General features: G+C 40.3%; 1 protein-coding gene across 1 annotated transcript in view; it reads left to right on the top strand.

Annotated features, from left to right (window-relative positions):
- Armh4 (armadillo like helical domain containing 4) overlaps positions 1-9,982 on the top strand; it is a 103,294-nt gene extending 93,312 nt beyond the window's left edge. The window contains exons 6-8 of the mRNA XM_021203453.1: positions 3,007-3,038; positions 8,990-9,124; positions 9,320-9,982. Of these exons, the coding sequence (XP_021059112.1) occupies positions 3,007-3,038; positions 8,990-9,124; positions 9,320-9,388 (236 nt within the window). The 3' untranslated portion in view covers positions 9,389-9,982. The remainder of the gene's footprint in view (positions 1-3,006; positions 3,039-8,989; positions 9,125-9,319) is intronic.
- The last annotated feature ends 15,175 nt before the right edge of the window (positions 9,983-25,157 follow it).

Here is a 25,157-nt window from a genome sequence, read left to right as displayed (position 1 = left end):
TCTCTCTCTCTCTCTCTCTCTCTCTCTCTCTCTCTCTCTCTCTCTCTCTCTCTCTTTCTCTTTTTGTAAAATCCTCACCAAACAAATTCTGAGACCCAACCATCAGACTCTATACAATTTACTCCACTAACTTCAGCTATGGGTGGTTCCCCAGATGAGGCCAAAGTTGAAAATGCTCCTCTTGGAAATGAAACATTTACTCTTTATCCTGGAAAAGCCTATGGATGCTCAAACGTCTAGCTTTGATCTTTTTCTCCTGTCCCTTGGCTCTGAGAAACCCTTCTCATTCCTCCTGAGAGTAGTCATCCTTGTCCCACTGTCTTTATCCTGCTCTCTATATGATGCCCAGCCTATTTCCTGAGTCTGGACTCCCCCTCACCTACTCACAGACCACACTACTTCTTGTTATCTACTTAGAGACTTGCTAGCTGAACTCTTTTCTCACTGGAACCAGGTAGCATCTTTTGACTTATTATAGAGAGGACACAATGTTTTATCAAACACCATGTGCATTGCAAATATTTGTGGAACAAATGAATGAATTTGGGGTATTCTCTTGCTTGCCTTGAAATCAGTTTTGGATTTGAGATATAGTAACATGACACCCACTTTTCACTTGTCTTTCATCTTCCTATTTGGATTCTATATCAGGTACTATATGGAAATTTTGCATGTGACATTTCTAATCTTCACAATGATCTTTCAGAGCATCTGTTGTCATCTGTTTTACAGGGATAGTTGAGGGTCTTCAGGTTCATTATTTCCTCTAAAATCAGTGGCTGACCTCCCTTCTTGGAAGGCTCACTCCTAGTAGCATCAACTCCTGGCCTTGTTCTGACGTTGCTAGGTGTCTTTTTTCTGACATTCTTGTGCCCTGATCCTATCTTGATCAGTCACCTCATCTCTGTCTGAACCCAGTTGGGACAGAGCTACGAAGGGAAGAACAACCCTGAGAGATTTGATAAGGTCTTTGCATGAGAATTTGAAGCCAACTGAAGGAAGTGGAAAGCCAAAAGTAACTCCACATTTGCAACCACATTTGAGATGAGTAGCAGAGAAACCTCACTTCTAGAAATCAGGCTGACATTCCTGTGGCTACTTCCTGGCTGACTGAAAGTGTCTCTAAGCTTCTGTGAACCTCAGTTTCCCATCTTTTCTAGGAGTATCACATAACCCCACTATCCGAGGCATGTTCTCATTCTGTAGCTCAGGATGATCCTGAATTTGAAGCTATCATGATTCAGTCTCCTGAATGCTGAGATGACAAGAGCCACCTCAGCTGGCTCTCATGTTTGTTGCCTTGTGGGTCACATGCTACCATGTATGAGCTGTAGTTTGTAAGAAGTAGTCTTAGACACAGTGGCACTGTCAGCATGATAAAATACCTTATTATGGGAGCAAGATTGTATAAATGAAGGTGCTGACTTCTTGAGGATGATATTCTTAGTCCAGGGACACCAAATCATGGCTCATGACCAACTCTGGCTGGCCTCCTGTTTTTATATAACTTGTGAGCAAATATTTTTTTTTTTACATTTTAACATGATTTTTAGAGAAAACAACTATGACATGTAAGTATTACATAAAATTCAAACTTCAGTATCTATAAATACAGTTCATTAGAGCATAGCTGAGCACATTTGCTTGTGGACCATCCATAGCTGCTTTTGCAGCTGTAGAACTGCATAGTTATGAAAGACTGTAGCCACGTTGGGTTCATACATTCATTCTCAGACTCTACAAGTAGAACTGTCAGCTTTCTACTTGTTGAAACTTCTAGTCTGGACAGTAAATGTAAAGTAACCTCTTTTTTCTTTAATTGGTTCACTGATCTCTTTCACTTGATCATAATCATTAAATGACTGCCCCCTCCACATTTTATGCTTAAGTAACTGCAGACTGAAACACCAAAATAATATTAAAAGTCAGTAAAGAGTGAATTTCAAGTCATCCTTCTCACTCTGAATGGTGAATTTCTCTTCGCCTATTAAAGCTCCAAATAGGTATGATTGGGATCTGCAGTATAATGCTTAGTTGGTGTTGTCCCTTACACACGTTAATTCTATTATTAATGGTGGTTACCATACAGTCGTGTTGTAGAATGGTACAGTTGAAATGGCTCTGAGTTCTCGCAGGTTGCCCTGTTCTTTTTTCTTTTCTTTTCTTTTATCCTTTAAATATGACTACAATGCTTCTCTTTGGAGCCAGAGCTTTCTTGGTGCACCATCTCCCTGTCCTTCCCCGTTCTCCTGCTGATGCTTCAAGTGAGGCATCCTCATTGATCCTAGCTCATGTCTCTAGCTGCATATGTAGCAGAAGATGGCCTAATTGGCCATCATTGAGAACAGAGGCCCCTTGGTCTTGCAAACTTTATATGACCCAGCACAGAGGAAGGCCAAGGCCAAGNAGTGGGAGTGGGTGGGTAGGGGAGCAGNGGGGGGGGGGGTATAGGGAACTTTCGGGATAGCATTTGAAATGTAAATAAAGAAAATAATAATAAAAAAAATTAAAAAAAGAGCTGAGACAAACAAGCATCAGGTTAAAGAAAAACAGTCACAGGGAAACATGAATACAGCTCCTTGCAAGTTACTCCCTGCCCCTTTTCCCAGGCCTCCTCCAAAATGAGTTGGACAGTATACAGAATTCTGTTAGCAAACAATATTCTCTATTCATATAATAATGACATGGGAGGGGGTTGATCTCTGTTGCATTTCTAAATAAGTGGCTTGGTGACACATACCTTTAATCTTGGCACCTTGGAGACAGAGATAGGCAAGTCTCCGTGAGTTCAAAGGCAGCCTAGTCTACATAGTGGGTTCTAGAGCAACCAGAGCTATGTAGAAAGACCTGTGGATGCCATTTTGTTAATAGTGTTGATGTTTTTAATTATATTTCATGGAACAGAAGGAAAAAATCTTTGAGTATATCAAGTTAACAAGCTAATGTGATACCAGGAAATGTGAGTAGGAGACTGCTATTTATATCTGATTCTCTTATTTTTCGTAGTGAGAAGTTGGATGGAAAAGCTAAAAGATAAGGTAAGTAATGTCTCCTCTTCCTGTCGACTGATCTGAAAGGGTAGCCAAAAGATCTGCAAAACAGACCTCCATTTAGGAATTTATATGTATACATACAAACATGCATGTGCATGTAATAAGAGGCCATGACTTTGAAGGAGAGCTGGAAGGGATGTAGGTGAGTGTGGAAGAAGAAAGGGGAAAGGATATATGTTGTAATTAAATCATAACAGTGAAAAATGTATAATAGCAGAGCCTCAGTTTGCTGTCCTGGGCCTTCTAGGAGGAGAAGCATTCCCTTTGGATTCCTTCATGGGGAACACAGAAGAAACACCTTATTCTCTGGAGTTCTCTCTCTCTCTCTCTCTCTCTCTCTCTCTCTCTCTCTCTCTCTCTCTCTCTCTCTCTCTCTCTCTTCCCCTCCCGCCCTGTGTGTGTGTGTGTGTGTGTGTGTGTGTTTGTGTGTGTGTGCAGGTATGTGTCCTTATGCATGTGGAAGCCAGAGGACTGAATCATATATCTTCCCCTATCATTCTCTACCTTATTTTTTTTTTTTGAGGTATGATCTCTCACTGAACCTAGAGCTGGTGGGTGTGGGGTACACTGGCAGCCAGCAAGCCCCAGAAATTCTCCCAACACTCCCTTGCACAGAACTGAGGTTACAGGCATGTGAAAGACCTGCCATCTGCTTTCAACGTGGGTTCTGGGTTCTGAGCTGAGACCCCGTGGTTGCACAACAAGCACTCTCCAAACTTTTTATTTTTTTTTCTTGTTTAGATTTGTTCATTTTGTATTATGTGTGTAAACTGAAGTTACAGGTAGTTGTGAGCCCATGTGGGTGCTGGGAATGGAACCCAGGCCCTCTGCCACAGCAGCAAGTACTATCAATCACAGAGCCTTATCTCCAGCCCATCAGCAAACACTCTTAACTACTGAGACAGCCCTGTATCCTCGGGTGGTACGCCCAGCTAAATACTATCCTTGATCTGCTCGGTACCGTTTCTTTGAGGGGATATTAGCATTGTTGCTCATTTGTGTCTTTGAAATAGGAAACTGCCCTAGGTGTTTAGCTTATCTCAATGCTTCCTCTCACTGGACACTAGCAAGCCAGGCTGTCTGGATGGTCAGCTGTGGAAAAGTACGACCCTGTCTTGTACAGATTTGACAGTGATTGACTTGACAAAGCTCATTTCTTCCCAGAATCATATTTTCATTTTCTTTCCATTTCCAATCCTCTCCAAGTTTTCACATTTGGCTGTAATTTTAACTGGAACTACTCAAAATATTGATGGAGTCTTGAATTCCTCAGGGTAGCCTAAGTCAGATTCCATTAGCACATTCAGCTCAGGTTTAATTGGGATTTCAATTGCTTGAAAATCATTTTAATGGTCAAGCAATAAGTTGCCTTCAGTTCCCCAGCCTCAAAACATGTTTTCTTACGGCTTTTCATATATTTTATTACTTGAGCTAGTTTTCCTGTATTGGAATTACTAGTTTTTATTTTGTTACAACTTAATGCTAAAGAATAAGCCATCCAATTGCAATTAAAAATATGCAAGTACAGTGTTTCTGGGTGAAAGTCCACATATATTTAGTTTTTTGAGAAAAAGTTTGTTTTGTTTTCATATATGTTAAGAGTGATAAAGGAAACACCTTCAAGCTGTTGAGGTCATTGGGTGCCATTTTGGGTATTTGTTATTTATTTAGTTATGTCAAAAGTTATGTTCAGATGAACAGATAAAGGTTTAGGATATCCTGAGAAAGGTGTTTTCTACAATATCTTATATTAAAATACATTTATAAAATATATTACAAAAAATGATTAAACTAGACTTAAATTTTGGCATAAAGCCACGCTGAGGTTGGAGGTTGCCAACTCTGTAAGTTACATGTAAGTGTCACTTCCTGCTAGTTACCATCTTCAGAAGCAATTTTTGGGAGCCTAGCTACTGTCTGATGAAAGTCACTCAAACCCTTAGAATGGTATCTACAGACACACTTAATTGAGCTCATAAACCAAACCCGGACACCCTCGTGATCTAGTTTCATGAATTGTTCTCTGTTAGTTCCAGAAGCTCTAAAAGAGGGTGTTTTCAAAAGTCCTGGCTTGTTTCTTTGGTTTTGTTTTCTATTTCAGTTTTTTCTGTGTTAATATTAAGGTTGGTCATGAGTAGCAGGAAGCTCTCAGCTATCACAGCTGAAGTCAAAAGCTCATAGCTAGTAGCAAAAAAAAAAAAAAAAGAAAAGAAAAAAAAAACAAAACCAGGGCCTAACTGCTTCAGTTTGATCATATACCATTTGTGATCATCATTCCCAAGGTTACTTTATGATTCTAAATGGCATGTCCAACTCTTCTATCTGCATGTTCTGGCCAAAAATAAAAAAGAGGGACAGGGTAGGGGTGCTGAGGACAATCCATCATTTAAGAAAAGAAGGCAGCATCCTGTCATTCTTAGAGGCTCGCATCCCCCTATAAGGAATGTGCTCTTGAATGTGTATATGCCACCATATCTTAGTTGGGGTTACTCTTGCTGTGATGAAACAACATGACCAAAAACAACTTGGGGAGGAAAGGGTTTATTTGCTTACACTTCCATAACACAGTTCATCAAAGGTGGGACAGGAATTCTAGTAGGTCAGGAACCTGAAGGCAGGAGCCAATGTAGAGGCCATGGAGGAGTGCTGCTTACTGGCTTGTTTTTCATCGTTTGCTTAGCCTGCTTTCTTGTAGAACTCAGCAACCACAGCACAGGGTGGCTCCATACACAATGGGCTGTGTCTTCCCACATAAATTAAAAAATTCTATTCAGGCTTACCTGTAGCATGATCTTATGAAGACATTTTCTCAGTCAAGGTCCCCTCTTCTCAGATGACTATGTTTTGTGTCAAGTTGACATAAAACTAGCCAGAGCACATTGATGCATCATCTTGTTGAAACTGACCCCTCAATCGCACTCAGCTTCATGGAAGCCCAGGGAGGAGAAATAATCTTCATTCTGCCCCCATGCCAGATTAGAAATTGTTTAGCTACTAAGAAAGGACAATGGATATTGATAGACCATTAGTTTGCATAACCTTAGCTTTTCTGATTAAATGTACATATTGATGGTGTTTGTTAAACCAATGTACTGGCTGGTTTTCTGTGTCAACTTGACACAAGCTGGATTTAGCATAGAGAAAGGAGCCTTCCTTGAAGAAATGCCTCAATGAGATCCAGCTGTAAAGCATTTTCTTAATTAGTGATCAAGGAAGGAATGGCCCAGCCCATTGTGGGTGATGCCACCCCTGGGCTGGTAGTCCTGGGTTTTATAAGAAAGCAAGCAGAGCAAGCCAGTAAGCAGCATCCTCCATGGCCTCTGCTTCAGCTCCTGCCTCCAAGTTCCTGCCCTGTGTGAGTTCCTGTCCTGACTTACAGCAATGTGGAAGTGTAAGCTGAATAAACCTCACCAACTTGCTTCTTGGTCATGATGTTTTGTCCAGGAATACAAACCCTGACTAAGACAACCAAACTTATCTATTGATGATGTCTTTTCAACATCAAAATTGCTTCTCAGGAATGAAGATGCTTGATTAGATTGTATGACTAGTGCTGGTGTTAGGTCACCCAATCCATTCTGTCTTCTTGCTTTACGAAAGCATCCAACAAAGAATGACCCAGATTTTATTTCGTAGCCACTGACTCTCAAGGTGCCATCTGGACCAGCATCTCCAGACCCCCTAGGAGCTTGTCAGAAATGCAGGTTCTCAGATCTTACTCTAGACCTGAGCCAGAAACTATGAGGATGTGGTCCTCATAGGATGTTAGCAAGTCTGGCATGCCACTCTAACATGTTCTTTAGTTGCAGAGCTACTGCTGCTTAGAGAGCCCATGGGCCAGTCTCAGTCCAAAAGACCTGAGCAGTGGAGGGTAGTATGCACTTGTTTGCTTGTTTGTTTATTTGTTTGTTGAGATAGTCTCATGTAGCCAAAGATGACCTCTCATTCTCTGTTTAGTTGACTATTGTAGCTGCTGGTATTCTCTTGCTAATTATGCTCCCCCCAAAACAGTTTCCAGTGTCTCACACTTAAAACAAAAAGCACCAGAGATTTTGTATTGTCCAATATTTCTTTATATAGAAGATTATAGAGTTTTTAGAAGACTCGAGTGGGGTCTGCAAGAGTTTAAAAAAACAAAACTTTGATTTTCTACAAAGCACCTGAATTTGCTGAAGAATGACTGGGCTTGTTTCTCTATTGAAAGCACTACACTGATTTAAAAGTAACTCATTGTTCTTAAATTAATGAAAAACTTTCCATATTTTGCCCCAATTTAAAATTCTGGGATATAAGAAAACGAGGGGGTTGCTGAGGGTGTGTGGTGTGTGGTAGTGCTCTGCTACTCCACAAGCAGGGTTAGAAAAAGAAGTGAGAGCTCAGTGCTTTCTGAAAATCAATCTCTCTCTCTCTCTCTCTCTCTCTCTCTCTCTCTCTCTCTCTCTCTCCCCCCCCCCCTCTCTCTCTCTCTCTCTGTGTGTGTGTGTGTGTGTGTGTGTGTGTGTGTGTGCCTGTCTGTCTGTCTGTCTGTCTGTCTGTCTCATTTTAGCTCATTCTAAGAGACACTAGAAATAGCTTTGCTAGATAAGCAATGAAATAGGAGCTAGGGAGATGGCTCAGTGGTTTAAGAGCACTTATGGCTCTTGATGAGGACCAAGTTCTGTTCCCAGAACCCATGTAGTGGCTCACAAACATCTGTAACTCTAGTGCTAGGTGATCGATGTCTTCTTCTGGTCTCTTCAGAGAGTTCATGTACTTGATGGCGCACATGCACTCAGGCACACACATATACATCTCACAAGTATAAACTACATAAATAAATCATATTTTAAAAAGGAGGAATAGAAGACTTGTGCTTTCTCAGAAAAAATACCTGCATACTTATCTTAGGTTAAAAGTTATTGCTGTAGTATATTTTTTACAGTAGGGGTGTAAGCCTTATTCTCTCCCATGAAAAGGTTAGTGTACACATGTAGGGTATTTTTACTGCAAAGATCTACCTTGGAACAAGGACCTTGCTCCAAGAGTGGGTGGGACCTGAGCTGTGCACTGAAGCATGGGGATACACTGGAATCACACTGTTCTCTCAGTACAGAAGTGTCCACAGAGTTCTTGGGTATGCTAGAAACACCCGAGGCTCCTTGGAAAGTAGCCGTGCTGTGGGCAATGATCTTTGTGCCATTTTTGGTCACTGCTTCCCTGGACTGAGGACAGTCTCTGGTTGGTTTTGTTCGCTGGGGCACATTGCTTCTCTCAGAGATGCGATTCACATGCACATGCACATCTCCTTGTCCTTGTCTTCCAACAATTAACCCGCCTCTTTGGTCACACCCCTGTCCCTTCCCCACTGTTTGCAATGCTTGCTCCTTCTGCACACATGCACTTTTATCCTTCTTTTCTTACTGTAACACAGCTGAGGAAAGTGAGCACTAAGGAGAGGCAGGGAGGGCAAGAGAGTGTGAACCCCCCACACACACACACTTTACCCTCCAAGGAATACAGTATTCCAGAGGACACTTCAACCCTTTGGTGTGTGACTCAGGCTGTTTCCAATTTATTGCATTTTAATAGCCCTGGCATTCTCCGAAGCCCACTCCATCCATCTTTAGTACAAATTATATTTCTGTCATCCAAAATTGATATTGACAAATGTGCATAATCAAGTGGCTGGAGGGGCCACTAGGTCTGGCTGATTTATTTCAGACCGTACTTCTAAGGGATTTGAAATAATAATAATTTTTAAAGAGCTCATTACATTTTCTGTTGCTTTCTTCCCCCAAAGCGGTACCTTTGTTCTAGGTTCCCTTTTAAATTACAGCACAGCAGACAGAAAATTCAGAGCATCTAAAACCTGCTGCCATGCAGCAGAGAAAAGGAACTAAGAACCTGGTGCTCTGGCTAACATCCTAATATGCAAGTGTCTCTCCTTCTCTGTCCAGGCAGGCTACATGTCTGGAATGCTGGTGCCTGTTGGGGTAGGGATAGCTGGAGCCTTGTTCATCTTGGGAGCACTCTACAGCATTAAGGTTATGAATCGCCGAAGAAGAAATGGATTCAAAAGGCATAAACGGAAGGTATGGAAGAAACAGAAGCAAACCTAATCCTTTGCTACTTGCCTGATTGCTTGATAAAGTACAGAGGGTTTAATGGAGCAAGAAAGACTCCTGTTCAAGGTGTTTTATATCAGCTGCTCCTTTGTTCTTTAGAGTGGGTCTGCTTCTGGGCTTTGCAGAGAAAGAATTTAATGCCTTCCTGTTTTCTTTCTCCAGCAGAGAGAATTCAACAGTATGCAAGACAGAGTAATGCTGTTAGCTGATAGCTCTGAAGACGAATTCTGAATGGGACTTGAGTTTAACTGAGATATTCCATGAGATTATTATTTTCTATTTGAAGGCAAAAAGAAGAAAGAGAATAAATAAGAAAGAACAGTATCTCACCAACTTGCTGCTACCAGGCCTTCGGTCCAGCCCCATCTCTGCTGGAGAGTAGATTTTTTTTCTTGTGCTCAACAGAAAAAAAAACAAGCTGTACCCTAAATGCAGCATGCAGTGTTCGGCTATTCTGTAGTGTGTATGTCATCGACAAGGGCTGCAATTTAGAAACTCATAGGATACATGTTCAGTGGGAGAGAGGTAGAATAAATATTTTGTATTTTTCCATCACCCTTTTCTTGGTTTGGATTACTGGACTGAAGTTAACGGTGTCACCACCAAGGCACTGTTGACTTTGATAGACAAATTCTAAGGAAGAGCAACTTTTCATAGTCCTTCCCTACCTTTTTGACGTTGTTGGCTTTGGTGTGCCCTATCTCTGCATCAAAGACTAGTTACCACTTGGAATGATTTTTTTTCCCCTGAGATATCTCAGCCTATTAGAATTACATGCAGGTCTGTGTGTATCTTGCATTAAATTTTCCAGCCTCTTGTTTTTTATTATTTTTCTCTTTCTTAGTCTTGCTGTTAGTAAGAAAAAAAAATACACCAGAAATTATACATTACATAAATCTTCAACCTTAATTTCTGCTTGCATTCTTGAATAGTGTGACTTAATTCAATGCATATACTGAATGATTCTTATCTGTTTGTCATTATGAGAAATTCTTTTGGTATATTACTAAAATTAGCTAAGAAATAAGAATGATATCAAAATGAGGGTGTGTCTGCTCCCAGAGTGATTGTCCCTGCTATTTGGTTCTATTTTTAATGTAGCTATTACTTTTCTGTATCTACGATATTACTATGGAAGGAGTGGGCCACCAGTAGTCTTTTGGGCTTTAATAGATAAGGTCAGCATTCTTTAGAGAAGATGGTCCAGTGGCCAGAGTTCTCATGTACAAAGGATCTTTGGGCATCCCTCATAGGGATGATGGACTGTTAGATCCTTTCTCATTTTCCTTGGAATGTAATTTTCTCTTCTATACCAAATAACACATTCAAACACCCTCTTTGAATTGGGGTGTTTTGGAATTTTGGTTCATTGGATTTAGCAATATGGCTTGAATCATTTCTAAGGATGGAATAAGGTGAACTCCAAAAGACCAGTCAGGAGCCAAATCAGATGCACCAACATCTTTATTCAAACTAGCTAGGGCTTAACTCACCACAGATTCACAGGGTGGTTCTGGGGATGGGGGGAGTCCTGAACATTCATCAAAACAAGGTTTTATAGAAAGCAGCAAGCAAGGGGTGAGTGTTTCTAGCCTGGCGAACATCTAATTAGGGTGCTATTGTGGCCTTTAGCATAGTTGGCTGGTGCTGGGAGCCAAACCACAAACTTAACTTCTGCTTTCTTCCAAATTGGTGGTTGTTAGGTAGAGAATGAGCTTGTTGGGGGTTCACCTGGAAACTGGTGCTGAATGCATTTGTTGGGGTTAGCCTAGATACTGGCTCAGGTTTTGTTGGAGGGTAACTTAGAAACTGATGGTAGGTAACCGGCCTGTTAGTTTACTTGAGTTCAAACTTAGGTCAGTCTCTTAAGATGGAGTTTGAACCCAAAAATTTGGTCTCTCACTCTGACTATGGAGAATCTGTTCATAGTCATTAGAGCCTATTCTATCATGACAGGGTCAGTTTAATTACTCCTGATAGCTTCTGGGTGAGGAAGGATACATGTTTCTATTTTTCCATTCCACTGAAGATGGAACTGAAGTAGAGAGGAGAAAGAATCATCAGGTTTGTCTGTGGACCAGCATAAGGACCACCTTGGACGCAAACTATAGACTGGCCCTTTACCATGGCATTGGAAGGTCCTGCTTTAAAACCAAATCTACTTGGTCAAAAAACATGTATCATTAACTTCTGTGTTTGTTAAATGAATGAATCTTTCACACAAGGACTTTTCTCCCACACGAATTTAAGTATCATCTTTAGGGAGCCAATGAGAAATTTTCATGGAACCCAGTTTTGAGTGCTCGCAAAAAGTATTTTTCCTAAGTTTAGTTCCTTTGGTCAAGAAATCAAATGTGTAAAGTTGATGAAGAGAAATGAAAAGTCTCATGGAGCAAATAAAAACTAGCCGTCCATAAGTCAGACTGAAGTCAGAGTTTTAAAAAAGTGGAATATGAGTCATGAATCTCATCAGTGAGTCACAGTTCCACTAGGAGAGCTGCCCTGCTTCTGCATAGGGGATGCTTTCTAAGAACAGTCTCTTCCTGTGTTCCTGACGCTGGGAACAAGTGAACATGTGGGGACTTTGTCACTTGCAATACTGAACAAGTTGCATATAGCAAACTAACAACAGGTTCTCTTAATTCAAGGACTCCTGGATGATACTGACAGGCAATCACGCCTGCAGCAACTCAATCTGTAGCTTTAGATTAGATCAGGGCTAATAGTGCCTCTTCAAACTGTTGTATAAAAAGTCACTCTTTTGCCTGCTTTGGGGACCTTTTCCCTCATACTGGATTGCCTCGTTCAGCCTTAAGATGAAGGAAGGTGCCTAGTCTTACTGAAACTTGATACGCCATATTTGGTTAGCATCCGTGGGAAGCCTGGCCACTTCTGAAGAGAAACAGAGGAGTGGATGGGAGCAACAGAGGAGAGGTAGGTGGGAGGATGGAGTGAGAGAGAAGGACTGAGGGGAAACTGCAGTCAGAATGTTAAAATACAAAAAGTCATAAGTATCAGTCACAAATTCACACAGTGACAATAACATGTGTGTGAATTTGTGCTTTAACAGCAATCTTGGTATCCCCATTGGCACATATGACCATGTAGAGAAAGCAGTTTATTTAGATCACAGCAGATTTCTGCATAAACCCATTTAGCTGTCTGTATAAGGAAATGTGATATAGCTATTAACCAGTCCTAAAAAATAAAGAAATCCTGTCACCGTGGCATGGATGTTGGAAGACTGTCTGCAAAGTAAAATAAGCCAGATTCATAAGAAGGGCTACATGATTCTAAAGGATATGAGCTATCTAAAGTGGTCAAATTCATAAACCCAGGTAAAATGATGGTTGCCAGAGATAGGGAAAGTTCCAGTTATGAGATGAATAGGTGCCAGGCTTCTGTTGTACAACATAGCACCTACACTTCACAACGCTGGATTGTACAACACAGCACAAAGAGTTAGCGATGATGCATTGTACTGCATAGTACCTATACTCAACCATGCCATATTCTCCATTTAAGATTTGGTTAGGACAGTAGATATCACAATAAGTATTTTCACCATGAGACTAAGAGATGAAGGACAGCAGTGCTCTGTGGGAAGAGATGCTTTCCCTGGTCATCCTACCCAACAAATCCCACTATCTCCAAATCACAAGCCCACTGCCATAGTGAAGAAAATCAAAGCCAAGATAAACGAAAGAAGCTACTAGGGGAAAAAATAAGGCTGGGCTGAGGAGAAGTTTTCTTTCATGGTCCTTATGCTATAATCAGAAGATAATATTTTTATTTTGATCTGCTTTGATTCTGCTTTCTTCTGCGAGCTGCTGCTTTTACTAGCCACCAACTTAATTTATATGCAATATTTAGAGTTAATTAGTATCCCAGGATAACAGATTCCCTTAGCCTTGGCTTAACCTTGGCTGCAGCTCATATATTATCTCAATGGTAGTTTTTTCAGAAATGGAAAATACCCATAGCTCTTACACAAGTCAAAAATGCTGTAAGAATTGAAAGCTAAGTTTGGGGACATATTTAAAGTGGTTATGGCATAGTCAATTCCAGGTACTTTGTCATTTCATTAATTTATTGTGTTTTAATTTATTTTTACTTACAGTACTGGGGGATAAAACTCATGACTTTATGTATGCAGGAAGTAACCAAGTACTGTACCATTGTCACACCCTCAGTCTTCTCTTTACTACACACAGAGACACAGGCAGACACAGACGCATACTCACATACTTAAAGCCTAAGATTTAAAATGTTCTGGCCATGAAAACAACATGGAATGGTAGAAATCATTCTGACTACCTAGTGGTTCCCTCTCTGACTACCTCTATATATTTTCTTCTTATGGAAGTCCAAATCAAGCACCATTTAAATCACACACACACACACACACACACACACACACACACACACACACAAACCTGCACATAGAGCTGTGTGGCCTGGTGTAGAAACAGGCTTTGCTTAAACCAAAGAGAAATAGGAAGAGGAAAGATGACACTGTAAGAAAGCAATCTCCCCCTTTTCATTTAAAGATGCAATAACAAGGAAGGAAATATGAACAAGAAAAAGATGGAAGAAAACTCTAATACAAGGCATGTGTAACAATGGTATATGATAATGTAATGTGTTAACAAGACACCTAAATTGTGAATATATTTTTTGTGTGGTGTTGGGGATCAAACCCATGGCTTCATGCAGGCTTACTAAGTTCTCTAACATTGAGAAATACCCTCCATCTTTACACTTAGCTACTTACAAAAACAATGAAGCTAAACAAGGAGTAGAAAGAAACTGAGGAAGATCATTAAGAGGGAAGGAACCATACATGTATATAAACCTATGTGATATCCATCTTTCTCATCAAAGGAAATTACACAGATAGAATGAATATGGCCAGCAAGGAACTGAAGTCCACAATGAATGGGGATATGGAAGTTGGCTGGTTTCTTTACATTACCTTATTTTCAATTAGATGCCTTCCTTAATTACACAGACTTGAAATTATTGAATGTAAACTTTTAGGGATAGGAAATAAACTGAAAATAATTAATGGTATTAACCTAATAAAAGTCTCACATTTGGACATGGAGCACTCCATAGGATGCACAACTCCATTTTGGGGTAGCTATTAAACCAATAAGCTGTGACTGACTAAGGAGAGACATCTTTTATGTTACTCTGATAATTACAAATCTTGGCAGTCAACATAGCTGTAAACAACTTGTTTAATTTCTCCTGTAAGCTAGGGCTATATAAATGCACTAAAAGTATACCATACATGTAATAGTTGCATCTACTTCTTTATTAATTGACCAAATTTCTGTTAAGCACATGCACAGTAAGAGAAATAGAAAGGAACAGAAAAAAAAAAAAAAAAAAAAAAGAAGAAGGAAGGGGAAGGGGAAAAGGAGGAAACGGGGGCACAAGTACAAAAAAGACAGTTGTTTGCTCTCTCTAGTTTACCCAAAGGCTCAGAGTGATACTAAGGTGAACTCTGAAATCTTCCCATGAGTAAAGCAAACATCCTACTGTCCTTTCTCAAAAAGCAGCAGGTGCAGTAACCCAAATGATGGCTGTGCCAGGGAAATGTTAGTGATCTCCAAAACACACACAGGAGCCAATCTGATGTAACTCACAGCAGGGTCTTTATTCTATTCCAGCTAACTCAACCCTCCCCCTGCCACCACCACCCCCATGCACCACCATCATGCAGGACTGTTTTGATGGTTAGGGAATCCCAAATCTCTTCCAGGGCAAGGCTTTATAGTAAGCAGGAAGCAGGGAATACATGTATAAACATCTAATTGGAAAGCTCCTGTGTCCGTTAACATAATTGGCTGGTGTTGGGAGTCATAGCATAAATTTAACTTCTGCTCTCCTCTGTATTGGTGGTTGTTAAGCAAGGGGTAGGCTTGCAACCTGAGGTGCAGGTTTGTTGTGGGAATAACCAGGAGACACTGGTCTTGTTGGGGTGTAACCTGGAGACTAGAGATAGGCTCAGGTTTTGTTGGAAAGCAACTTGGAAACTAATGCTAGATACCAGCCTGTTAGTTTACCTAAGTTCAAACTTAGGTCAAGTTCCCTAAAAATGGAATCTGAATTTAAAAACATCTCATAATAACCACAAGCACAATACACTAGAAGAAAGCAGATACTTAGCAAGATAGAATGAAAGTTCTCACCCAAGATTGTAGTCTACAGCTAAAATGTTCAAGATTGATATTGCCTAAGAGATGTAACATTTTATGGGATGGGAATGGGTGCCCTGAGGGAGAGTAGAAATAGAAGAATAACTTATATCATCAACATGGGAACGTACATTTTACATTTCTTCACAATGCTCAAGGGTTTAGGGATAGAGTATAGGAAACTGGCAGGTCAAGTGGGTCAATTCTTTTATTTTGTTGCTGTTAAGCAGGAAATGTCATCTACTTGGGTCTTGAAGGAAGAAAGCTGGTATTGGGTCAAGAAATGGAGATTTTATGAGCTCTGCAGTCTAACATTTTCTTCTCAAGTAACATACAAGTCAAAAAAAAAAACAGAACATTGGAAATGTTTCTTCAATTTTATGGAAAAAGATAAGACAGAAATAGATCCCTGGAACATGGCAAAGATACGCTTCTAAGAGAGCATTTTTGTGCAACCCCCCTACTTCTTATTCTCTTATTTATTTGTGTAAGAGATAAAGGGAAGGGAAGATACAAATGATTTTATAAATGAACTGATTAGATCTCATTTCAAATGTCTCCAAAAGGCACATGTGACCTTGGGTTTGGTCCCCACAATAAACAAACAACACTCTGTGTAAAGAGGAGGGAGGGTGTCTAGAGATCTTCTCTCTAGTGAGCAGGAACAGTGGGTAGCATTATTTATTTTCTGAATCGGCCTCCTTTGGATGCCCAAGAGTAGTAAGATGTAGTTAGTACATCATCAGAAGGAACTTACAGATTAATGGAGAAAGGAGGGTTAAAAAACAACTTCATGCCAAAGTCTGTTGGATCCAATAAAGGAGAATTCAACCCTGCCATGAAGATCAGGGCCATGTTTCTAGAGCAAGTAACCTGGGACCAGAGGATGAGTAAAGGTTAGTGAGGCAAGGAAGGAGAAAGAGATGCTTGATATAGCTAGGTAGACCATAGTAGGTGAGAGATCATGGGAAATTAATCATTGAAAGGATGGTTGGAGTGGAAATGAATACATATGGTAGCAAATATGAGATTGCTTCTAAAAGGTTGTCTAGGCCATGGCAAAAAATGGAGCATTTACTTTGAGGATAACTAGAAATTATGGGAGGCTGTGTTCATAGCAGCCTTATTTATAATAGCCAGAAGCTGAAAAAAACCCAGATGTCCCTCAACAGAGGAATGGATACAGAAAAAGTGGTACATTTACACAATGGAGTACTACTCAGCTATTCAAAACAATGAATTCATGAAATTCTTACATGAATGGATGGATCTGGAGGATATCATCCTAAGTGAGATAACCAAATCACAAAAGAACACACAATGGTATACACTGACTGATAAGTGGATAGTAGCCCAGAAGCTCAGAATACCCAAGATACAATTTGCAAAACACATGAAACTCAAGAAGAAGGAAGACCAAACAAAGTGTGGATACTTCAATCCTTCTTAGAAGGGGGAACAAAATACCCATGGAAAGAGCTACAGAGACAAATTTAGGAGCAGAGACTGAAGAAATGACCATCCAGAAACTGCCCCACCTGGGGATCCATCCCATATACAACCACCAAACCCAGAAACTATTGCAGATGCCAACAAGAGCTTGCTGACAGGAGCCTAAAATAGCTGTCTCCTGAGAAACTCTGCCAGTGCCTGACTAATACAGAAGTGGATGCTCACAATTATTCATTAGATGGAGCACAGGGTCCCCAATGAAAGAGATGGAGAAAGTACCCAAGGGGCTGAAGGGGTTTGCAGCCCCATAGAAGGAACAACAATATGAACTAGCCATTACCCCCAGAGCTCCCTGGGACTAAACCACCAATCAAAGAAAACGCATGGAGGACTTGTGGCTCTAGCTGCATATGTAGCAGAGGATGGCTGCCAAAGAGTGTCCCCAGTTGACCTCCCTCAATCCACAGAAAAAATTTCAGGGTTTCCGTTACAGGTGGGCATGGAGTCAGCGAATGACAAACAAATATGAACACAAGGGAGTGTGGTATCTGAATGTAATTTGTCAAATCGAGCACCAGTCTTATAATACAGATGAAAAACAAGAAGGCTAGGCGAATTCGTTTGCCAAGGTACACTGGTTCTTAACACAAAACAAAGAAAATGCATACATAAAAAGATAGTGGGAGCCAGGCCATGTTTACAACTGAGAATACGAACAGCCCTTAATTAAGATCAGCTAGACACAGGAGCCAGGTGAATGCTCTGATACAATGCTAGTCTATTGTTAAAGCCACCACCAGGGGTCTTTTAGTAGATACCTGATTATGCTGTTCCTCTGAGTCTAGTGAAAAACCTGCACCAGGGGAATTCCACTCTACTAACCCTTTCATGAATAATACTACAACCCACCTATTTCCTAGGACATTGTGTATTCCTGTGTTTGAGTGTGACTCAGCTATTATCCTAAGTAATTACTATGTAGACTAGCCCTGAGCTTTTCTAGCTCTATTCAAGTACATTGTAATGCCTAATTAGTTTCACTGTCTCTACTAGAAGTGAATTTGAATGTTACTGAATAGGTAACATTCTTATTGAATTCCAAGCTCAGGGTAGGCTTCAAGAACTATCTAGGACATTGGAACACTGGCAAAGTCTTAGCTATATATCAAAGTCAATCCTTAAAGGCACTTATAATAAGACAATGCTGAAAGAGAGCACATGGATCTATACACCAGACTAACATGGGGACAGGTTTGGAGCATACGTGCTATGGAAATGCCAAGGTTCCAGGAGGCTAAGTTTCTGTGAAACGCTTTACCTCAGGACTGCTTCCAGGTTTCTAAACCTGTCAAGCAGACTTCGCTGGAGTGGATGTAGCAGATGGCCTAGTCAGTCATCAATGGGTGGAGAGGCCCTTGGTCCTGTGAAGGTTCTATGCCCCAGTATAGGGGAATGCCTGGGCCAGGAAGTGGGAGTGGGTGGGCTGGGGAGCAGGGGGAGGGGGGAGAGGATAGGGGATTTTTGGAGAGAAAACTAGGAAAAGGGATAACATTTGAAATGTAAATAAAGAAATATATATAGATATAGAGATATAGATATAGATATATAGATATATATTATGGGAGGGTATTATGCTATGAAGTAATATGGTCAGGTTTGTGATTATGGCAAGATTTTAGAAATCTGAATTTAAGGATATCAGTCAAGGTTAAAGCTGGTAAAGTCATGCAGGTGAGAGATATCTGTAGCCCTGATGAGGGTAAAGAAGTGCATATGGAGAGGAAGATGAATTCTGTAAGTATTGAGAAGCACCAACACACAAAGGACTTGGGGATGGGTTAGAGAAGAAAATATGTTTTTAAAAAATGGTGGATAAATATGAGGCCCTTCAGCTTTCATGAACTTCAGTTCCTATATTTTTGGAGAAAATTCCAGCATACCCAAGTATAAAAAAAGAAAATAGCATTTACTTCTGAAAAAAAATGTGGAGGCATCTTCTAGTCTCTCAAAGGTGTATATGTGTGTGTACTCATTCTCTGTGTCTTTCAACAATGTTTCAAATAAATTACTTTAAACTAATGAAGCCTCTATTAAACTCTGAAGAAAATTCTATATATCACCAATGACTTTGGTTTAGCCTGAGGTCTAAGTTAATACTTAAGATTTGACTGCTTTTCTTGATTTTTGAAGATTGGTATGAAAGTCTCTTGTCTTCTGACAAGAAAACCAAAGTTTAGTATCTCTGAAGGGCCAGGCTCTATGAAGGCCATGTCAGTGGCTGCCTATGTAGCCTAGGGAGTCACATAAGCTGTGCTATTTCCATATCTCAGTACTGAGTGGTTTCTGGGGAATTTGAGCTATTGCCACAGACAGTTACCAAACACTTTATTTCTCTCTGAATATTGGACATTAAACAAGTTTATTCCAGTTGACATATCAATACAAAGGTGAGTTCTGGAGGGCCTTAATGGTAACAATACAGAATCAGAAAAACAGAAAAACATAAGAAATCTGGATCACCCAGTCCTACCCCCAGAGTTAAGCACTGTTACCAGTGTGATCTATATTTTTCTAATCTTTCATTTCTGTGTATTTATAGTACAGCAAATACACCTTTAATTTGACATATTGGGATTATAATTTACATACTATGTTGTTAACCTCATTGTGGTTGCCATTTCCCACAGTATTTTTAAAAGGAAAGGAGCTTGGGAAAACACTGTAGTTGTATTGGACATGTCATCATGAAGAAGATTTACATGGCACCTGGTGGTCCATGAGTGTCTGCTTTGATGTCAGTGGACATGGTTGGAAGGCAAAGACTGTAGAACCAAAACATGCATTGGCAAATGTGGTCTCCTTATGCCACAGAGCAGTGGTTCTCAACCGGTGGATTGCAATGCCTTTGCTTCACAGGGGTCACCAACACCATCAGAAAACACAGATTTTACGTTACAATTCATAAGAGTAGTAAAATCACAGTTATGGAGTAGCAACAAAATAATTTTAGGTCTGGGGGTCACCACAACATGAAGAACTATATTCAAGGGTCAAGGTTGAGAATCACTGGTCTAGGGGATTAGAAGGCATGTTCCCCTTCTTGTCTTGGTCCTCAAACAAAGAGTGTAAGCTTTTAAAATTGATCCATAAGACTTAATTACCACAAGGGTAGATAATGTATGACAGTTCAGGAAATACTGAAAGAAAACATTCATTGAAGTGACAGAAATTGATTAAAGATTTGTTCGGTTCAACTCGTCAGCCTAATTGGTATTTTTCATGTTATTTATTATTTCAGGGCATGCATATTATCTACATTTTATTCCACTTGGCTAATATTAAGTGAGAAAACATTCCTTTCTTGTGCATTGCCTCCTTTTTCTTGTCCTTGAGAAAATGAGTTGTTGTGGCTTTTGTGCCTCTTCTGGGTTTCATGCATGAGATCTTTTAATGCATGAGATCTTTTCGTTTACGCCAGTCCTGTGGCCATCAAATCTGTGCAAAGGCCAGTCAGCCCTGCACATACACAGTTTGGCAGGATCTAGCTCTGTGCTGTGAGTTGCTCCATTCCCAGATGGTTGAGCATCCCAGCACCACACATGGGGACTAGATGAGTACTCACGTATACACAGCTGAGCGTATGGGGAAGTGCGCTGCTGTGACTGGTTCTCCTGAGCAGTGTGAATGAAGGCTAACTGCTTTGTCTTCTTTCTCTCCCAAGGTAGACTGTCCTCACTTGCAACTTATAAGGCTCCTTAGGGCTTCTAAAAACCCCTGAAAGCCACTTACCTCTAACAGTGGCCATCTTGATAATGATCTTTGATAATCTTCCCTCCCCTGATTTTGTATATTTTGGCTCCACAACATCACAACTAGGGTGTTTAAGCCTTTGTTTTGGGTCCCATTTTGGAGGTGACATAAACTAAGATAAATTGCAGGAGGGGAGAGAGAGAAGTGGGTGGTCAAATTAAGGTAAGAAACTGTGATGTGCTATTAAACTGCAGGAATATTTTGGGACATCAGAGCCCAATTTAGTGCTATGATAGTTCTAATAATGAAGATGACACATTTAGGCCACATTTTCCTTGTTAGAGACTCTTTAGCCAGAGGATAGAGCAATTTTGGAGCTAGAAAGATCCTTGGATCTCATTCTCACTTATCTTTTAAAGAAAAGGAAATTTGGGCTGTGAATTTATTATATTCCAATTCATCTGATAGAAGAGTTTACTGTGTGTCAAACCATCCAGGACTAACCCGAGTAATATTGACCACTGTCTTTGGAGTAAAAGTACATACTTAAGACTCTTGAAGACAAAAAGGCAATCAAATTAGGTGAAGATAAGCTTAAATGAAGTAAAAGTTGACCTATATTTAATAGTAAAAGAGGTAGGATGTTTCAAAAATGTGTAGCACTGAGAACTAAACTTAGGGCTTTTTTTTTTTTTTTTAAACAAAAGACTAACTTAACTGCATGCATGGTTTTTTGTTTTGTTTTGTTTTTGCATCTATTTCTGTGTGCCATGTGCATGCAGTGCCTTCAGAGGTTAGAAGAGAATATCAAATCCCTTAGAACTGGAGTTATAGAAGGTTCTCAGGAATCATGTGGGTTCTGGGGATGGAACCTCAGTCCTTTGGAAGAGCAGCCAGTGCTCATAACCACTAAGCAGTCTCAATGGACCTTTAAAATTGGAGCTTTCCATACACACAAGGCAAGTGCTTTCCCATAGAATTACAGCTCATCCCAGAGGTGAAGATGTTTTCAGAGAAGCGTACTTTGAAGTGGGTAATTTCTCTCTAGTCTTGCTAAAGTTTTGCTCACAAAAGAAGAGAACTAACACATTCTGCAATGCCACCTGAGCCTTCTGATGTCTATTTGACAGGTTAAGAAGCGGAAGCTTAGATAATGTAAATTTTCCAGGTTGATTCCTAATCTAAGTTGTTTGCTATATTCTCCTCAGGCACTTTGCCACATTTCCTCCAGCAAAGAGGAGCTCCTCTTGCCTCAGTCCCCAGGAGTCCTAGAACTTCTAAGCAATCTTTCCAGGGCTCTGGAAGTCCACTGAATTGGGAACAGATCACAGGCCTTCCTCTGGTCTCTATATCTACAACGCTTCACAAAAGAAACTGCCTAAGTTGGCTCAAGGCTAATTAATATGTATCACTTCCACCTTTGCCTTCAAATCTCTCTGCTAAAATTTCCTACCAGAATGTTAGCTATAACTTGACAAGAGATTTACTTATAAAAGAGTGTTCCTACCTAAAGTTGAAATAAAGTGTTTTAGAAGGTGTATTAGTTATGATTTTTTTTTTTTACTTCTATGGAAAAAGACCTAACAAAAGCAACTCAGGGAAGGAAAAGTTTATCTCCCCCCCCCCCCCAAAAAAAAAAAAAAAAAAAAAAAAAAAAAAAGGTTTTCCCCCCCCCCCCCCCTATAATAGTGGGAATGGCATGGGCATAGAGGATGAGGCCGCTGGTCACATTTTGTCCACAGTCCACCAAGCAAAGTGAAATGAGTGCCAGTGCTAATCTAGTTTTCTCAGTTTTATTTGGTTCAGGATTTCAGATCATAGAATGATACTGTCCACACCAGGGTTGGTCTTCCCATCTCAAGTTAACCTTGCCTAGAAACTCCCTCACAGGCATGACCACCTAGCTCCACTTAGCTTGCCACCTAAGTAATTTTAGATCCTGTCAGGTTCACAGCAAGCAAGGTAGTTGTAAAAGTCAGGCTCAAACAACGAATCATTTGTCAATCACTGATACTTTAAAACCTCATTTTCTTTGTGTTTTTATAAGGCATTCATTCATTCAATCAATATACATGTTTAAGTGTCTAGAGCTGTGATGTTCAGTACAGTAGGAAGTAGCCACATATAGATATTTAAATTTAAGTGAATTAAAATTAAACTTAAAATTTTAAATTTAGTATCTTAGTCACACTAGCCTCATTTCAACTGCTCAAATAGGCACCACATATGGTCAGCAGCTGCCATCTTGGATGAAGTGAATATAGAATACTTTAATCATCAGAAAAACTTTTACTGGAATGTTCTGGCCATTCTGCCACATTATTACATTGTAGGGATACATCATGTGAATAGGTAAAAAGCCCCTTGAATTGTGAATTATATACACAATTATATATAGTAGACAATAATGAATGTAATAAGGCAAACACAATAACTATGTGAAAGAGCATTGAGAAGCACCATTGTATACAACTGAAATAATGTGTAGACTCCAAAAGAAAAAGTGCTGGAGGCAGAGAGAACAGGAGGTGCAAGAGCTCTTACAATGTTTCTCAGTTTGGGAAAGTGGACAGAGTCTGAGGGCTATGGGCATCTATCTACAGGAGAAAATCAGCCAACAAAATATGCTACCATATGAAGCAGCACAAACCAAATGCATAACTGTTTAACTTAACATGCATCAGAATCACCTAGAATGCTACTGAAAATAGACTTCTGAGCCACACCCACAGACTTCTAGGTGAGAATTGGCAGGGCCCAACAATCTACGTTTTATTTTTTATTTCATTTGATTTTTTGGTTTTTCGAGACAGGGTTTCTCTGTATAGCCTTGGCTGTCCTGGAACTCACTTTGTAGACCAGGCTGGCCTTGAACTCCTAAATCCGCCTGCCTTTGCCTCCCGAGTGCTGGGACTAAAGGCGTGCGGCACCACGCCCGGCTCAACAATCTATGTTTTAACATATTCACAGGAGATGCTGATGTTCATGGTCTGGAGACCAACAGTGGAGAACTATGATTTAGTACATGAAGAACTGAAAGCTTAGACAGATGTCATCTCTAGCCTGAGTTTCACAGATAGTTGCAGAGACAGAAAAGGCAGAGAAGAGAAAGAGAGAGAGAGAAAAAAACAAACAAACAAAAAACAAAAAACCAAGACTGGAAAATACGAGATTCTCAAAGAGCTTTGCTATTAATTACTTTTTTGGCCTCAATATGACAAAATACACACTGCAAATGGCTCAAATATTTGCTTTGGGTCATAGTTTCATAGGGTTCAGTCCATGGGAGGTTGGTCCCATACACTTTGGCAGAGCATCATGACAATAGGTCTGTGCAGAGAACTTTGCCTTGGGTCAAGCAGGAAGCAGGGACAAGAAGGAAACAGAGTAGCATATGCCCTTCAAAGACAAACTTGCTGTGACCTACCTCTTCCATGGATGCTCTAGGTTCAAAGTTTCTCCCTCCTTCCAAATGAGTAGAACAACCAGTGAACACCAAGTGTTCAACATATGAGCCTGAAAAGAGTATATCATGTTCAGACAATGACACATATGACTTTGCCATTGCTGACAGAAGACAAATGGTAGCGAGAGATATTTGATGTAGATCCAATGGAAGCAAGTAGGAGCTGATCTTTCCATGATCCTTAGGAATACTTTTTTTAATATGGTTCATTTAAATGGAGTGGCCTTTCCTCCTATGGTAGTTTACTTCTCTTTTGCAGTGATAAGAAAATGACCACAAGTAATTCCAAGAGAAAAGCGTTTGACTTACCTAACAGTTGACAGTCTGTCATAGAGAGAAGCCAGGCCAGGAGCTCAGGGTAGAAATGTGGAGGCAGGAACTAAAGCAGACATCATGTAGGAATGCTGTTGACTGGCTTGCTTCCCAGGACTTGTTCAGCTATTTTCTTATACAGCCTCAGACCACTTGCTCAGGTGGTACCATACCCAGTGGGCTGTGTCCTTCCATCTCAGACATCAATCAAGAAAATGTCCCCCGTGTGTCCACAAGCAAATCTGATAAAAGAAATTCCTCAACTGAGGCTTCCTTTCCCCAGATGACTCCAGCTTGTGTCAAATTAACAGAAACTAACCAGTGCGCCTATAGATTTATTAATTATGGGCATACTAGACGTGGAGTGTGTATTTGACTTAACTGACTTAAGACCTCCTGGTCTTTTCATGCAGAAAACATCTCCTATTCTGTTGCTGTGTCATAAAGAGTCATTCCTTAGAAGTGTTTATTGGTCAATGTCATCGGTTTTAAACATGAACAGCCCCTTCTGCTCCAATCATTTTTCCAGAGGACAAATGGCTGTTTGTCACCTTGTGACTCCATACTTTGCCACAGAACAGATGCACCTCTGAGGAGCCTTCAGAAGTAGTCCATCCCTCCCTTCTACCAGGGTTCTCATTTCATTGGTCTGGCTGAGGTGCCATCCACCAGTATTTTTAATACCCTAAGAGCATCTAGGGCTAGGTATGCATGACCTAGAAAATATTTTTACATCTGTTCTCTCAGGAGGTGGGCAGATGGTGGGAAGTTGATTAAAGACAATAATTCTCAAACTGGGGCACGCATCGGAGCT

Source organism: Mus pahari, chromosome 8, assembly GCF_900095145.1.
Source record: "Mus pahari chromosome 8, PAHARI_EIJ_v1.1, whole genome shotgun sequence".
Classification (NCBI taxonomy): domain Eukaryota; kingdom Metazoa; phylum Chordata; class Mammalia; order Rodentia; family Muridae; genus Mus; species Mus pahari.
The sequence above is the reverse complement of the archived record's forward strand: the minus strand, read 5'-3'. Positions and strand labels throughout refer to the sequence as shown.